We start from the raw sequence: 16,428 nt of genomic DNA on the forward strand, positions 1-16,428 counted from the left end.
CGGACTAGGAACGGATGAAAATTTGGAGACACGGATGCAAAATGGCCATGACAAACTGGCAGCTTATCAGTTTTTATTGACCATTTTTTCGGTCATGTGGATTTAGCCTAATGGTGGAATAATGATGAAAAACTACTTCACTGTGCCTGTATTTACTGCATCCAGAGGATAAAACGGTGGCCTGTCCGATATAATCATGTTGTTAATAAAGTTAAAAATTTAAAACAAACAGAGGAGACAATGCATTGCATTAACATAACCGATTACAAGATAAAAGCACTATATGTAATCTCCTAATAAGGTATAACATAAGGGTGCGGTCCCATGCCCTATTAGGACACAACGACGACAGAGGGGAGACCCCACTCGGAAAGCCCCTCTCTGAGGCAGAGATCCTGTCAGCGGCTCCTGTTCTGGCGCACACAGCACGAAAAAAGTGCTGTCAACAACTTCTTCCAACCAGAACAGCGGAGGTTTCAGAAGCCAGACCTGTAGTGATCAAACTATATAGAGATGCTTGAACAGGAGTGAAGAGATTTGCTTACATGTTGTAGATTTGCATTTACTGCAGTTTGCTGAGACAGCGATTACCAGAATTGCTTTTAAACCCCAAAAGCCATTTACTGCCCCTGAATTCTGTCAGAGAGGCTGTTGTGTAGGCAGTCAGCACCTGCACCTCCACCTGTCAGCAGCACCGTACACAGCTCTGTTCTGCAGATACCCAAATTGGTCGAGACTGTAAAAGGAACGATTTGAGTAGTAGCTATACATTAGGGATCTGCTGTAACTGTAATGGCCTAATTTATATCTGTGAAATGTACCATAAATAAGTAACAAATATACCTTTGTCTACAAGAAATGTATTGGTACAGTAAGGCCCCGTTCACACGTTCAAGATTCGACACAAACTTCATCCAGAACTCTATGCCAAAACCAACGTCAAATCCAACAACAATCTGCATCCCATGCTTGTGAATTAGGTTTCCGCACCACAATTCAATTGTCGTGGAAAATTTATGCACAGATTTTTATCCTGTGGCACAGAAACAAATTTATAAAATTAATTAGCACGTCATTTATTTCTGCGAATTCCACAGGTGGATTAGCCGATTGAATAAAGCCAATCTTCGTGCAGGTCCGCGGCACATCCGCTGCAGAAATCAGAGACAAGACCGATATTTATTGCAGGATCCAAGGCAGAAATCCTCAGTCTGGGATTTGCAGGTGTCAAATCTGACCCGTGTGAACAAAGTCTTAAAAAACTGCCCTGCTGCTCATTAATCTTCCAACATCTAAACTGAAAGATTCAGGTCAATGGCCACACTGATCCCTAGGGAAGTGTTAATGGAAAGTGATGAGCAACGGCAACAAATGCTGCAACTCGTCAAAGTTTTCCTATTTTCCATGAATTTGGTCATCTAGGAAAAGTCCCGTCCCCCCCTCACATTAACTTACCTGATCGCATTTAAACAAAAAGCGCAAAGTTATTACTGCACTTTAATGTTGGGTATCTCCTCTCTCGACAATAGACTAACAAAAAAAGAACAGGACTAGAACACGTCATACCATGTCCAAAACATCACGAAGAATTGACAATACAAACATAGTTGTAAAAGGTCAATGCTACGACATTGAAGTCTAAGAAGACAGGTCTGGAAAGCACAGAGTATATAATTGGTGGCAAACTTATTCTTTCCAAACAAGTAATAGTCATTGCAAACAGTAACAAAGCCTAATAATAGTACCTAATATTTTTGAGATAATACACATATGTACATAAATTCAATTATAAAGAACTGCGGATAGATGAACATTACCCCAACACATACAAACCGACAGCACAGTGGGAAAAAATAACACTTTTTATACCAATTCTAACTCCATCAGTAATTTCCTCCATAGATGCTCCCTTTAGCAGCAGGTGCCCATCGTACGGCAATGTGTGAAGAAGAACCGGCTGTTACCTTGAAGACTGCGGCTCATTTTGCTGGTTTCAGACAAAAATCAATCTATTTGATGCCCTCATCTGCTCCAGTGGCTTACGTCCTCTTCGTCAATAGGGTATTTACATTGAATTAAACTGTGTGGTTTATAGATCACAGACTTTCAGTTATGCTGGAGACCCAGGTCCAGCAAGTCCAAGACAGGAAAGGGCCAGGCAGGTTTCCTCCCTATACTTCCCTGCCAAACTATCTGACATCACCCTTTCATGAGTCAAATCCTGATCTGTAACAAACAATGACAGCCAGGCTGTCTCTCTCTCACAATGTAACATCTATGGATTTTAAAATAGAAATACATTTAGGAAACCAGAAAATTAATCAGTCACCAAGCAGTTTTCAGGAGGAAAATAAATGCATAATGTAAAAATGCATTACTGTATGTGTTGTGCTTCACATTGCTAACCAGAGCCCGTGGGAGTACAGTAAAGTACCATGAAACAAGCATCCAGTAATCCGGCAGAAAGTAGGGCACCTCCTCCCATAGTATTATTTTTGGCTTTCAAAAGGTATCATAGTTTGTAAAGCCGAAAAAAAGACATACGTTTATGAAGTTCAACCTATTATTCTGCAATGTTGATCCGGAGGAAGAAAAAAAAAATCCCATGCGGCAAAAGTCTATTTCCTAATCTTAGGAAAAATTCCTTCCCGACTCCAATATGGTAATCAGAATAAATCCCTGGACCAACAATTAATCTACAGTAATCTAGTACAACATAACTTGTAATATTATTACACTTCATAAAGGCATCTCTTGAACTGCTTTTAGTAAACTCAGAATGACAACCTCCTCTGGCAGAGAGTTCCATAGTAACACTGCTCTTACAGTAAAGAATCCTCTGCTAGGTTTGTTTAGAAACCTTTTCTCTAGAAGGAGGATGACCCCTTGTTATAGTTACATTCCTAGGTATAAATAATGAGAGATCTCTTTATTGCCCTTTGATAGGGGCTGTCCCGGCATGGGGCAGTTTTTCATACTGATGACCTATGCACAGGATAGGTCACCAGTATATCAGTAGGGATGAGACACCTGGACCCCGTACTGATCAGCTGTTCCAGCTACCTCTGGGAACCGGATGTTATACAGTGGCCGGTGTCGGAAGCAGACGGCTCCATGCACTATACAGCAGCCGTGCTGCAGTACTGCTTTTCTGCTCCTATTCACATGAATTGGAGCAGAGCTGCAGTACAGCTGCTATACTGTGACCGGAGCCATCTTCTTCTGGCACCAACACCTTAATCATATACAGATGACCTACCCTGTGGATAGGTGGTCATCAGTATGAAAAATCACCCCATGCCTGGACAACCTCTTTAAAGAGGCTCTGTCACCACATTATAATTGCCCTATCTTGTACATAATGTGATTGGCGCTGTAATGTAGATTACAGCAGTGTTTTTTATTTAGAAAAACTATCATTTTTGATGGTGTTATGACCTATTTTAGCTTTATGCGAATGACTTTCTTAATGGACAATTGGGCGTGTTTTACTTTTTGACCTTTGTGGAGAGAAGTGTATGACGCTGACCAATCAGCGTCATACACTTCTTTCCGTTCATTTACACATTAACGTTACTGACAGTTAATAGACATCACTACCAGCCAGGACGTGATGTCTATTCAGAATCCTGACACTTCGGTAACGTTTGTGAGATTTACAGCAAGGCAAGCATAATCTCGCGAGATTACGCCGTAAACTGTGTGGGATTTACAGCAAGGCAAGCGTAATCTCGTTTTAAATTACAAACGTTACCGAAGTGTCAGGATTCTGAATAGACATCACGTCCTGGCTAGTAGTGATGTCTATTCACTGTCAGGACTCTTCAGTAACATTAATATGTGAGTAAGTGACTGCACATAGTGATCTAGCTAGATCACTATGTGCTGTGTAAATGAATGGAGAGAAGTGTAAGAAGCTGATTGGTCAGCGTCATACACTTCTCTCCACAACGCCCACTTGGCCAAAAAGTAAAACACGCCCAGTTGTCCATTAAGAAAGTCATAACTCCGTCAACAATGATGGTTTTTCTAAATAAAAAAAACACTGCTGTATTCTACATTACAGCGCCGATCATATTACGTACAAGATAGGGCACTTATAATGTGGTGACAGAGCCTCTTGAAGTTAACTGTCAATGACTATTCCTAAGGCCTCATACCCACTTCAGTTATTTTCTTCAGTGTGCTATCCATTTTTTTAACGAAGAGCACAAGGACACATTCATTTCTATGGTGTCATGCACATTTCCATTGTTTTAATGGAACAGTGTGGCTGTTCGACAAAAATAGGACAGGTCCTACTCCTGTCCGTTTTTGACGGAACAGTCTCGTCCATTTTATTCATTTGGTCCGTTGAAACAACGAACTACACACATCGTTAGCAGCCGTACGACGGCCAACGGAAGTGTGCATGAGGCTTAAATCCATTTCCATGTCCGTTTTACAGGGTTTTCCCATTTAGTATGTAATGGTGACATGTATTTTCCCTCCCCAATGCATAACCTTACATCTATCAGTGTTAAATCTCATTTGCCGCTTCTCTGCCCAAGTCTCCTACTTCTCCAAATCCATGTGTAACATTATTACGGTCTTCCTTTGTGTTAATAACTTTAAACAGTGTAGTATCATCTACAACATTTTTACTCTGCCATCCCTCTACAACATCAATACTAAATACCATAGGGACCAACACTGAAATCTGTGGTACTTCACTAGCAACGGTGACTTACAGGGGTTTTCCCACGAGGGCCATTTATGACATATCCACAGGATATGTCATGTCAGAAAGAAAGTCCCTCTGGGACCGCCACCTCTAGAACGGGGCCCCCTAAACCCGTTCTAGCTTTTTATGATCACGCCGACTCCCTGCCACTTACGGATTACACGGTCGGGAGTCACGGAAACAGCGTAATTTGCTGAGCAATGTGGTTTCTGTAACTCTCATAGTAGTGAATGGCAGTTACGGAAACAGCGTAGCATGCGAGTTACACCGTTTCCGTAACTACCATTCAGTTCTATGGGACTTACAGGAATAGCTCAGCGAGCTGCACGGTTGTCTCCTTCATGTTCGGAAATCAGCCGGAACACAGAGGTAGAACGGGGTTTAGGGGGCCCCGTTCTAGAGATAGATGCGTGTCCCACCTCCTGGACCTGCACCTATCTGACATTTATGACATATCCTGTGGATATGCAAATGTCGCTAGTGGGAAAACCGCTTTGATCTGTATAGGTACCGGTAATAACCACCCTGTTTCTATCACTGAGCCAGTTGCTACTTAGCCACATTTTTTCCCAGTCCTAGCCTTCTTATTTTATGTACCACTCTTATGCAGCACCATATCAAATGCTTAGGAAAAATCAAGATATATGATAATGACTCACCTTGATCCAGTCTAGAGCTTACCTGCTCATTGAGGGTGAGCAGATTACTTTGACAGGACTGATCCCTCAAACCCATGCTGATATGGAGTTATACCTTTAGGCCCCATGCCCACTTCAGTTTTTTCCTTCAGGGTGCTAGCCGTTTTTTTGACCCATTAATTTCAAAGGGGCCATGCACACTTCAGATTTTTTTTGACGGTCCCGTTGCTCTGTTCCGACAAAAGTAGAGCATGTCCTACTTTTGATTCCGTGACCGTGGGGGCCCATACAAGTCAATGGGTCCGTCAAAAAAACTGAAGGCACACGGAAGTCATCTGTGTGCCTTCCGTGTGTGACGGAGCCGTTGCCTAACACCAGCCGGGCGGGCAGAAGTACAGAAGAGATATTGCACTGAACTAATCGGCAGCCCCTTCTCTCGATCAGTGCTGGATAGGGAGAAGGGGCAGCCCTTTCGGGCAGAGCATCCACAGCGATAGAAAGAAAAAAAACAGTTCATACGTACCTCGGCCGTTGTCTTTGTGACGCGTCCCTCTTTTGACATCCAGTCCGACCTCCCTGGATGATGCGGCAGTCCATGTGACCGCTGCAGCCTGTGATTGGCTGCAGCGGTCACATGGGATGAAACGACATCCCGGGAGGCCGGACTGGAGGAAGAAGCAGGGAGTTCTGGGTAAGTATGAACTTCTATTTTTTTTTTACACGTTGATTTATATTGTGATCGGTAGTCACTGTCCCTGGTGCTGAAAGAGTTACTGCCGATCAGTTAACTCTTTCAGCACCCTGGACAGTGACTATCCACTGACGTCGCCTAGCAACGCTCCCGTAATTACGGGTGCACACACGTAGTCACCCGTAATTACGGGAGCCCCATAGACTTCTATGGGCCTGCCCGTGCCGTAATTACGGCCTAAAATAGGACATGTTCTATATTTTTCAACGGCCCGGGCACCTTCCCGTTAGCATACTGGGAGGTACCCGTGGCCAATAGAAGTCTATGGGCCCGTAATTACGGGCGTTTTTACGTTCGTGTGCATGGGTCCTAAATATAATTATTTTTTAGGCGGAGGCCCCGTCCCGTGTTGAAAAAAAGTCAAATTTTAGCGCAATTATGGGGTGCACCAAAATAGCAACTATTTTACGCCAAAAAACTGGCGTAAACCAATTGATATATTCCCCCCAATGTATTCAAAAATATTCCCAAGAGAAGGGAAAGACCGCGTTTATATACGTGCAAAAATGACATACTAAGTTTATTTAGAACAGGAGTACAAAAAAAAAAGTAAGACAAGGAGAGGAAATCTCCAGCTCACCAATCCAACGCCCGACACTCCGACCTCGCACGGGTCTCCGCAACGGTCCACGGTGGGTAGTAGAAGAAATAGAAAAGTTGATCCAGCGCTGCAGGAGTGTTTTTTAAAAACACTGAATCTTTTCTGTGAGATTTCAGCAAGCCACGCGTAATCTCGCGAGATTACGAGGTAAACGAGTGTCAGGATGCTGAATACACATGACGTCCAGGCTGGAGGTCATGTGTATTCATTATCAGGACACTTGTGTATGTGGCTGCACATCGTTCTAGTAAGAACGTGATGCTGCTGTGTAAATGAATGGAGAGGAGTGCATGATGCCGATTGGTCACTGATTCGTCAGCATCATACACAACGCCCAGTTAGTAAAACAAGTAAACACGCCCAGTTAAAAACATAATACACGCCCTGTTGGACATACGGAAAAAAAACTCGCCCAGTTGTCCATTTCAAAGCTCATTTGCATATATATAAAATTGCTCATAACTTGGCCAAAAATTAACGTTTTTTAAAAAAAAAAAACCTTACTGTTATCTACATTGCAGCGCCGATCACGTGCAATAGGAGATAGGGATTTGAGAATCTGGTGACAGAGCCTCTTTAAGGCCATGTTTACACGTTGAGGATTCGGTCAGGATTTAGGCGTGGATTCCTTGCTTAAATCCTGACAGAATCGGTTAACAGTCCACTAGCAATGTATGCGATTGGGGTATTTTAAACCTCAGAGTAGAATAATGCAGAATTTTAAAATCCACAGCATGTTTATTATTGCTGCAAATTCCACACAGAACAGCCACAGATTAGCTCTATTGCATTACAATGGGGCTAATTGCGTGGGGTCCGCCTGCCAATCTGTGGCAGAAATCCAGCTGCAGATTTGTGCCGTGAACTTTCTAGAAAGTTCACGCCAGATTTGTTTATGGATAATCTGTACCATGTGAACAGGACTTTGAACATAGACTGTTTACCCTAGTAGCGCCATCAGACATTAAAGGGGTTTTCCCATCAGAGACATATCCATGGGATCTGCCATAAATGTCAGATAGATGCAGGTCCCGCCTTTCTCTAGAATGGGGTCCCCTAAACCCCGTTCTATCTTTTTGTGCTCATGCTGCCTCCCGGCCACTTTCTGATTACAAGGTCGGGAGTTACGGAAACCGTGTAATTCGCTGAGCTACACGGTTTCCACAAGTCCCATAGAACTGAATGGTAGTTATAGAAAGAGTAGCTCGCATTCTACGCGGCTTCCGTAACGGTCATTCACTACTATGGAAGTCACGGAAACCGCATAGCTCAGAGAGCCAAAAGAAAAAACTAGAACGGGGTTTAGGGGACCCCGTTCTAGAGGTAGGTGCGTGTCCCAGAGATGGGACCCACATCTATCTGACATATCTGGATATGTCATAAATGTCGTTCATGGGAAAACCTTTTTAAGTGCAGAATTTATGTAGCGGTTACTTTGACAAGTACCAACTACCTAAACATGGTTACACCCTTTCATGACAACGGTATTCCCTAAGGTCATCGGCCTCTTTTAGCAGGATAATGCGCTCTGCCACATTGCAAAGGTGTTTATTTGGCCTCTAAATTCCCCAAATCGAGCAGCTTTGGACTGTGCTGTCACCACAGCCATTTTTCATTTTCGTTGTTTCCTTCCCGCCTTTCAAAAGCCAGAACTTTTCAATAATTTTATCATCTATCCAGACCAGCTAGTTTGTTTTTTTATCTCTGCATAACAGTTCCAATTCGTGTCAAGTTTACATGAATAATAGCTGAACAAGCTTAATTACGCCTAGATCTTTCCCCTATAAACTTAGTTGTACCACAGGGGAATGTACACGTGCAGGGGTGGCACGAGGGCAGAAGTCATCTTTGTCTAAGTGGCAAAGTGTTGTGACAGTTGTACATGGCATTTAGACAGGGTAAAAGACAGGTAAGCTATGTATGTGAACTAAACAAACAAACTTGCATACAAAAGAGAGGAAAAAATTACCATGTTCACTCCTCACTTATCATTGTAGTGGTTGGCTTATAATCCTACTGCATATTTATGCCTTTGGTGGATTCAATCCACATTAGTTGCCCTCCCCTCTCACCCATGTACAGCTCACATGCCCTATTCACTTTCCTCAATCACCTTAAAACCGCTCATCCCACTGACCAACACAAAGGTCACTCTCAAATCTTTCCTAACCTTGGTCCTCCCTCTTCTATTGCGAAGTTCAACCTCTTACCTGCCACACATAGAAACCCTGAAAGTCTTAAGAGACAGGGAAGACATAAGACGAATGTTATTATCTCTGCGTTCTGAACTCTTGGCCTGTTGGCAACAAACTCACCTTTATTCATCACTTATTCCTTTCGTACTCTCTCAACCTCCCGGCTCTCATGGAAACATGGCTACACTTATCTGACACTGCTTCTCCTGCTGCTCTAACTCATGGTGGTCTACACTTCTGATGCCCCCTGAGAACAGGCAGGGTGGAGGAGTACATATACCTCTTTCACCACACTGAACTTTCCAGGTTATCCCCCTGTCCCCTCACGCACATGCCCCTCCTTTGAAGTCCACAACCTCATACTCTTCTGACCATTCTCCCTCCGAGTGTCTGTTTTCCACCCCCTGCCAGTTCCTGGATCATTTTGCTGCCTGGCTTCCACCTTTCTTGTCCTCTGAAACACCCACTGTCGTTATGGGTGACTTTAACAGCCCCATTGATAACCCCAATCTACTTATCTGCCTCCCAGTTTCGATCTTTAACCTTCTCCCTAGGCCCCTCACAACTTACTAATTCTCCTACACATGAAGGGCATTTAGTTGATCTGGTTTCTGGCTCTGCTCAGTTTCTGACTTTATTAGTTCTCCTCTCCTGCTCTCTCAAACCACAACCTTTATTATCAAAAATTTCTCTGCCTCCTCAGGACATGCCTACCTATCAGACATACAGAAATATACATATCAACACTGAGCAACTCCTCAGTCTACAGACCTCATTGTTCCCCATCTCTTCCCACTCCTGTCCCAATTGGGCTGCCAAATATTACAATGAAGCTCTCAAAAATGACTTGGATGAAGCAGCCACCCCCTACACTCCGCGCTTCCCGACTCATGCAGCGACAAACTTGGCACATGCCTCAAACTCGTTTTCGACGAAGGTCTGTGGAGAAAATCACATACAGTATGTCAGCAGGTTTCCTCCATTACAAATTCATGCGCAAAACTTCCAACTCTACCCTTCACCGTGTTGAACAAGCCTATTTCAACTCTTATCTCCACACTAATAATCCAAACGACTGATTCTTTTCACTCCCTCCTCAGTCCTAAAGTGTAGGCACCTAAAGGCCCTTTTACACCGGCCGATAAGCGGGTGGTGCAGTGAGACATTGTGATCGGCGCTCGTTTGCTCCGGTCACACGGAGCTATGGATGGGGACAAGCTGTCGTTACTCCGATCACTCATCCCCATACATTATTGTCATGTCGGTAGCGCGTCTCCTTGTTTACACAGGGAGATGCGCTGCCGACAACGATAATCTTTCACTTTTTTTAAATGATACGACCAGCAATGATCGAGTGTTTGCTCGTTCATCTGCTGATTGTTCCCCTGTTTACAGTGGGCAATTATCAGCAACGAACGTTCTGTGAACGCTCGTCTGCCCGATAATCGTCCGGTGTAAAACCCCCTTTACACATCTCAGTGCGGAAGACCTGGCCATTTATTTTAAAGTGAATATCATGCCGGATGTTGTCAATTTTAACTTGATCTCTTAGTCCCCTAGTAGCATCAATCCCCTTACCTCCTGCACTCCGTCTCCTTCACTTTCAGCATTTCACCTAATAACATAAGTAGTAATCTCTAGGCTCCTCTTCTTCTCGTCCTACTACCTGCATTAGCGATCCTATTCCCTCACACCTCGTCCAGTCTCTCTCCGCGGCTGTCATTAGTGATCTAACTAAAATATTTAACCTCTCTTCTGAAATCTTTCCCTCCTCCTTTAAACATGCCGTTATAACCTCATTACTGAAAAAACATCTTTTGACCCGTCCTGTGCGGCAAACTACCAATCCGGTCTCTGATCTACCTTCACCTCTAAACTCCTGGAGTGCGGTCTACTCTCGCCTAATCCGCTATCTCTCTGCTTCTTCTAAACCCCTTACAATCTGGTTTCCGCACTCTAGAGACTGCCCTTACTAAAGTCTCAAATGATCTCCAGATGACCAAATCGAACGGAAATCACTCTACGGATTCTTCTGGATCTCTCTGCAGCATTTGACACTGTAGACCACCAACTACTACTCCACTGCCAAAGGATGTTGTGGTGGTTGATTCTTTGAACAAGTTCAAGAAGGGCCTTGATGCCTTTGAGGAATTTTTACCCTAATGAGGCAATTGGCATCAATCTCATGGGGGCTTTGCCTTCCCCTGGATTAACATGGTAGGATTAGAGTTTAGACTTGATGGACCTGTCTTTTTTCAAACGTATCAACTATGTAACTCAATATGCTCCACTCTATTGGCACTGCTCCCTCTTGGTTTTCTTCCTACCTCTCTGACCGCTCGTTCAGTGTATCATTTTATAGTTCCCCCATTTTTTCTACTCCTCTTCCACTTGCTGTTTTTCTGCTCCTTAGGGATCAGTCCTAGGACAGCTCCTCTTATTTTCTCTACATAGCCCCTATGGGAAAAACCATCAGCAGATTTGGCTTACAGTGCCATCTCTAGGCTGATGAAACCCAATTCTATACCTCTGATCTTTCCTTTGCTCCTTTTATTCAATCACTTACACACTCCTTTCATCTTCACCTCAAAAACATCTCCAAAATGGGCTAAAAGCCATTGCCGCTGTGATTCATTCTCATTCTGATAATTGTAACTGGCACTGGTTTCCTTTTCCCTTTAGAATAAAATGTAAAAAGTTATTACTCTCTCCACAGTGCCACACCTTCTTACACCTCCACCCTTATCTGTCTGCCATCCTACCCATGCTGTATGTTTTCCCAACAGCCTTAGATTAGTTTCCTCCATAATTTGCACTTCCTACTCCCATCCAAGATTTCTCACGCTGCACCAGTCCTCTGGATTACACTACCCCAGATTAGTTCTCAATTTTAAGCATGCCCTGAAAACACATTTTTAGACAGGCCAATCACATTCCCCATTCTGACTGCTTTCCGAATGTTAATGCCAGACCCACTCGAAGAAGCAGAGATTGACTTGGCAAAATGCGCGTCGGGACGAGCCCGGCTGTAGAGCAGGGATAGATTAATCGAGGGTTATCTTAAAATCTACTGGCACAACAATTCCCCAATCCAGTTCACTGAATTACTGAGACCGTTTGGGGAGTGAGAAGTCCTCTGGCAGGGCTTAATAGGAACACAAAGATGGAAGCCCTAGAGGCCTTCATCAGGGCTCCCAGGATGCCATGACAACCATCAACACTCTGCAACTGCCTCCTGAGTGGGCCAATGGGATGTCGGGGAGGACTGGCCCCCTCTAATGGCTTAGATGCAGCCGTCACTATTGACCACGGCATCTTAGGGCTTAAACTAGCTGCATCCCGCTCATTGCCGTAAAGCATTGGCTGTAACATACAACAGACATGCGCAAGTTATGTTGCCTGCACCATTCTTTCCCACACGGCCTCCGGGTATATAGCGTGTATGGGTATAATATAAAGTAGTCTAGAGACCAACGTCAACGGTGGCAGTAGGTGGATGCTCGCCAGGGACTTGACCTTGCAGTAGTCGCTGCAAGAAAAACGAAGGGAAAATGTATAGCCAGATGTAGGTTACCTTCGTGAGCGCTCCAATATATACGGACAGTGACATTGGCAGCAGTGCTGAAGTCCCCAGGCAGTGCATCAGCTGATGCTCTGCTCGGGAACTCCAGCGATAGGAAACCCCTGAAGTCACTGAACATATATGGACAATGACTTCGGGAGCAGTGCTGGAGTCCCGTGCAAAGCGCTATCTGATGCTCTGCTCGGGGACTCCGCAAGGGGCTGCCACATTGCCTATTGCGGGTCACGCGCTTGATAATACGCCAACAGCACATGAAGAAAGTCCTCAGTCACGTGGGGCCGTATCGGTGCGTCATCAATATTCGAAAAGCTACAGGACTTCCGGGAACTATTCACCGAGTTTGAACTGCACGAGTTCGTACCGAATTCTAAATTAAAAGTACATTAGTAAGAGACTTCTTTTCACATAAAAATATTAATGCAATGGAAATTTTGGTCCCCGGATAACTCCTTTAACACAACACCATATTGCATAGACCTGTAGAGCCCATTGATGGTAATTATTTTTTTCTTTTTTTAATGCGGACATTCTTCTAATCTAGAACTTGTTATTGGGAGAAGAAAAAAAAAATGAATATGACAAAAAACAGAGCATCAGTCAAAGATGCAACATAGAAGCGTTTCAGGACAGGAAATGCCTCAAGGACAGGAAAGCACAAGTTGAAAGTTTATTTAAAATTCTGCTGAGGACAGGGACTTTTCAGATGAGTAAATTATACAAACAATTCACATAAGCAGGGTTGGGGAATCTCACATACAATAAGAATAGGTATAGTCATTATTGCGAAAATAAATATACACACACACACACACACACACACACACACACACACAAACACACACAAACACGAGTAGGACTTTTATTTCCAGCACATTCCACAGATGATCGATTGGATTGAGACCTAGGGAATTTGGCATCTAGCATTCTGTCACGTTCTTCGAACCATTCCGGAATAATTTTATGCAGCGTGGCTGGTTGATTTATCTTGCTGAAAGATGCCACTGCCATTAAGAAATACCATTACCATGAGGGGCTATTCTTGGTCTGCAGCAATGTTTAGGTAGTTGGTACTTGTCAAAGTAACATCCACATGAATGCCAGGACCCAAAGTTTCCCTGCAAAACATTGCCCAGAGCATTTCCACCGGCTTGTCTTCTTCCCATAATGCATCCTGAGGCCTTCTGGTCCCCAGGTAAGTGACACACATGCACCCGGCCATCCACATTATGTAAAAGAAAACTTAAGTTTTAGGGGTGGGAGGGGGGAGTATAGTCAAGTCTCCATAAGAGGAGTGTTTGGGCTGTACGTCATAGCCGAGACTTCAGTGCAACAAGCGGGATCCCGCTCGTTTAACCCTGCGAGATCACACTTGCTGTCATTAAGTCCCACACAAACGTTATCGAAGTGTTGGGATTGTGAATAGACATTGCGTCCTGGCTGGAAGCAATGTCTATTCACTCTCAAGACACTTCAGTAACGTTAATGTGTGAGCATGTGACAGCACATCGTGATCTCGCAATACGGTGAACACTGCAGCAAGAAAAAAATAATCTAAATGGCAATTTTTTTGACACCTCAACCTCCCCAAAAAAACTACATCTTTCCCCGTACAAAGAGACACCTTACACAACTCTACACAGAAAAAAATAAAAAAAATCTACGGGAGTTACTATGCAAACATTTTTTTGTTGCTTTCAAACATTTAAAAAATATATATATTTTTTTTAAAAAAAGGTACTAAAACATAACCAAAACTATATAAATTTGATATCACCGTGATCTTAGTGACCCGCAGAATAAAGAAAATGTGTCATTTTAACCGTACAGTGAACAGCGTAAAAATGAAACCCATTACAAAACGGCGGAACTGCTAGATTTTTTTCCAATTCCACCCCATTCTGAATTTTTTTTCCAACTTCCCAGTACATCACACATAACATTAAATAGTACCATTAGAAAGTACAATTTGTCTCGTAAACATTAGGCCCTTATTTGGCGGAGTCAACAAAAAAATAAAAAAAAGGTTATGACCTTTAGAAGGCGGGGAGAAAAAAAACAAAAGCTTAAAAACTAACTAGTCCTGAAAGAGTTAATAATACATCCTCAGATTGGGTCACAGTTAATAGTGAAGGGATCACAGGGGTCAGTATCGGGCCCTCTTTTTAATATGTTTATTAATGACCTTGTAGAGGGTTTGCAGTGTATAATTTCAGTATTTGCAGATGATACTAAGCTCTGTAAAGTAATCGGCACAGAGGAGGATAATGTAATACTACAGAAGGGTTTGGGGAAGCTGGAGGTTTGGACAGAGAAATGGCAAAGGAAGTTTAACGTGGATAAATGTAAGTTATGGATTTAGGCCGAGGAAACACATTGTACAATTATGAATTAAAAGAACTACAGCAAAAACCTTAAGGCTATGTTCACACGGGGTATTTTGCAGAGTTTTTTGACGCGGAAACCACGTCGCAAAACTCGGCAGAAACGGCCCGAGAACGCCTCCCATTGATTTCAATGGGAGGCGTCGGCGTCTTTTTCCCGCGAGCAGTAAAACTGCCTCGCGGGAAAAAGAAGCGACATGCCCTATCTTCGGGCGCTTCCGCCTCCGACCTCCCATTGACTTCAATGGGAGGCAGGAGAAAGCGTATCTCTCGCTGTTTTATGCCCGCAGCGCTCAATGGCCGCGGGTGAAAAACGGCGCGATAATTGCCGCGAAAATCGGCGTGCAGGGAGAGGAATATCTGCCTCAAAGTTCCAAACTGAATTTTGAGGCAGATATTCCTCCCCCAAAATACTCCGTGTGAACATAGCCTAAAGAAGAACTTTGGAGAAAAAATAAATAAATAAAAATCGGCCCAACCCCTCATTTAAAAATAGGGAAATGTAGTGAGGTGTATTGGCTTACCTGGTGCTTTCGTTTACGGTTAGCCACACAGTTCCGGGTCGCTGTTGGGTCACGCGATCTCCATTTTGTCTCCCTGCGTCTGCGGTAGGAGGTCAGTCTCTCAATGCAAAGTCTATGAGGGCCTAAACGTGAGTTTTAAAGACTTGAATTAAGAGACTGACCTACGTTTCCTACAGCCAACACTGTAGGATTTGGGTGGTTAGAATAGAGAGCACGTGACCAAACGGCATACCAGAACGGAGCGGCCAACCCTAAAATAAAGCACCCGGTAAGCCAATACACACCACGCTACATTTCTCTTCATCATATTGTAGAATATCGCCAGAATGCTTCTTTGAAGGGGCTTTGGCATCTTAGGCTATGTTCACACAGAGTTTTTCGGCGCTGAAACCGCGCCGCAAAACTCATCAAAAACGGCCCGAAAATGCCTCCCATTGATTTCAATGGGAGGCGGGGGCGGTTTTCTCCCACGAGCGGTAAAACCGCCTCGCGAGAGAAAGAAGCGACATGCCCTATCTTCGGGCGTTTACGCCTCTGCCCTCCATGATTCCTGCAGCTGGTTATCAGCTGCTTTCTTATCTACAGTATACTTCTGACCCTCTGTGCGGTGGTCCTGAGATGGGGGGGGGAGTGTAAGGACCTGTTCACACAGAGCTTTTTGACAATTTTGTTTGCCACAGAAATCACGGCAAAAACAGCGGAAATTGCCTCTCATTGTTTCAGGCTGGGTTCACACGACCTATTTTCAGACGTAAACGAGGCGTATTATGCCTCGTTTTACGTCTGAATATAGGGTTACAATACGTCGGCAAACATCTGCCCATTCATTTGAATGGGTTTGCCGACGTACTGTGCAGACGACCTGTCATTTACGCGGCGTCGTTTGATATCTGTCAAACGACGACGCGTAAAATGACTGCCTCGGCAAAGAAGCGCAGGACACTTCTTTGCAACGTAATTTGAGCCGTTCTTCATTGAAGTCAATGAAGAGCAGCTCAAGATTTACGAGCGTCAAAGACGCCTCGCATAATA

General features: G+C 43.9%; 1 protein-coding gene across 6 annotated transcripts in view; it reads right to left on the reverse strand.

Annotated features, from left to right (window-relative positions):
* Positions 1–16,428, reverse strand: part of RIPOR1 (RHO family interacting cell polarization regulator 1) — a 270,159-nt gene that overhangs the window by 171,049 nt on the left and 82,682 nt on the right. Inside the window, exon 1 of one of the 6 annotated variants that reach the window (XM_075837469.1) lies at positions 1,965–2,095. The exons of the other annotated variants lie outside the window; for them this stretch is intronic. Coding sequence (XP_075693584.1) covers positions 1,965–1,983 — 19 coding nt within the window. The 5' untranslated portion in view covers positions 1,984–2,095. Of the gene's footprint in view, positions 1–1,964; positions 2,096–16,428 lie in introns of those variants that run through there. 6 annotated transcript variants of the gene reach the window in all.

Source organism: Rhinoderma darwinii, chromosome 9, assembly GCF_050947455.1.
Source record: "Rhinoderma darwinii isolate aRhiDar2 chromosome 9, aRhiDar2.hap1, whole genome shotgun sequence".
NCBI lineage: Eukaryota > Metazoa > Chordata > Amphibia > Anura > Rhinodermatidae > Rhinoderma > Rhinoderma darwinii.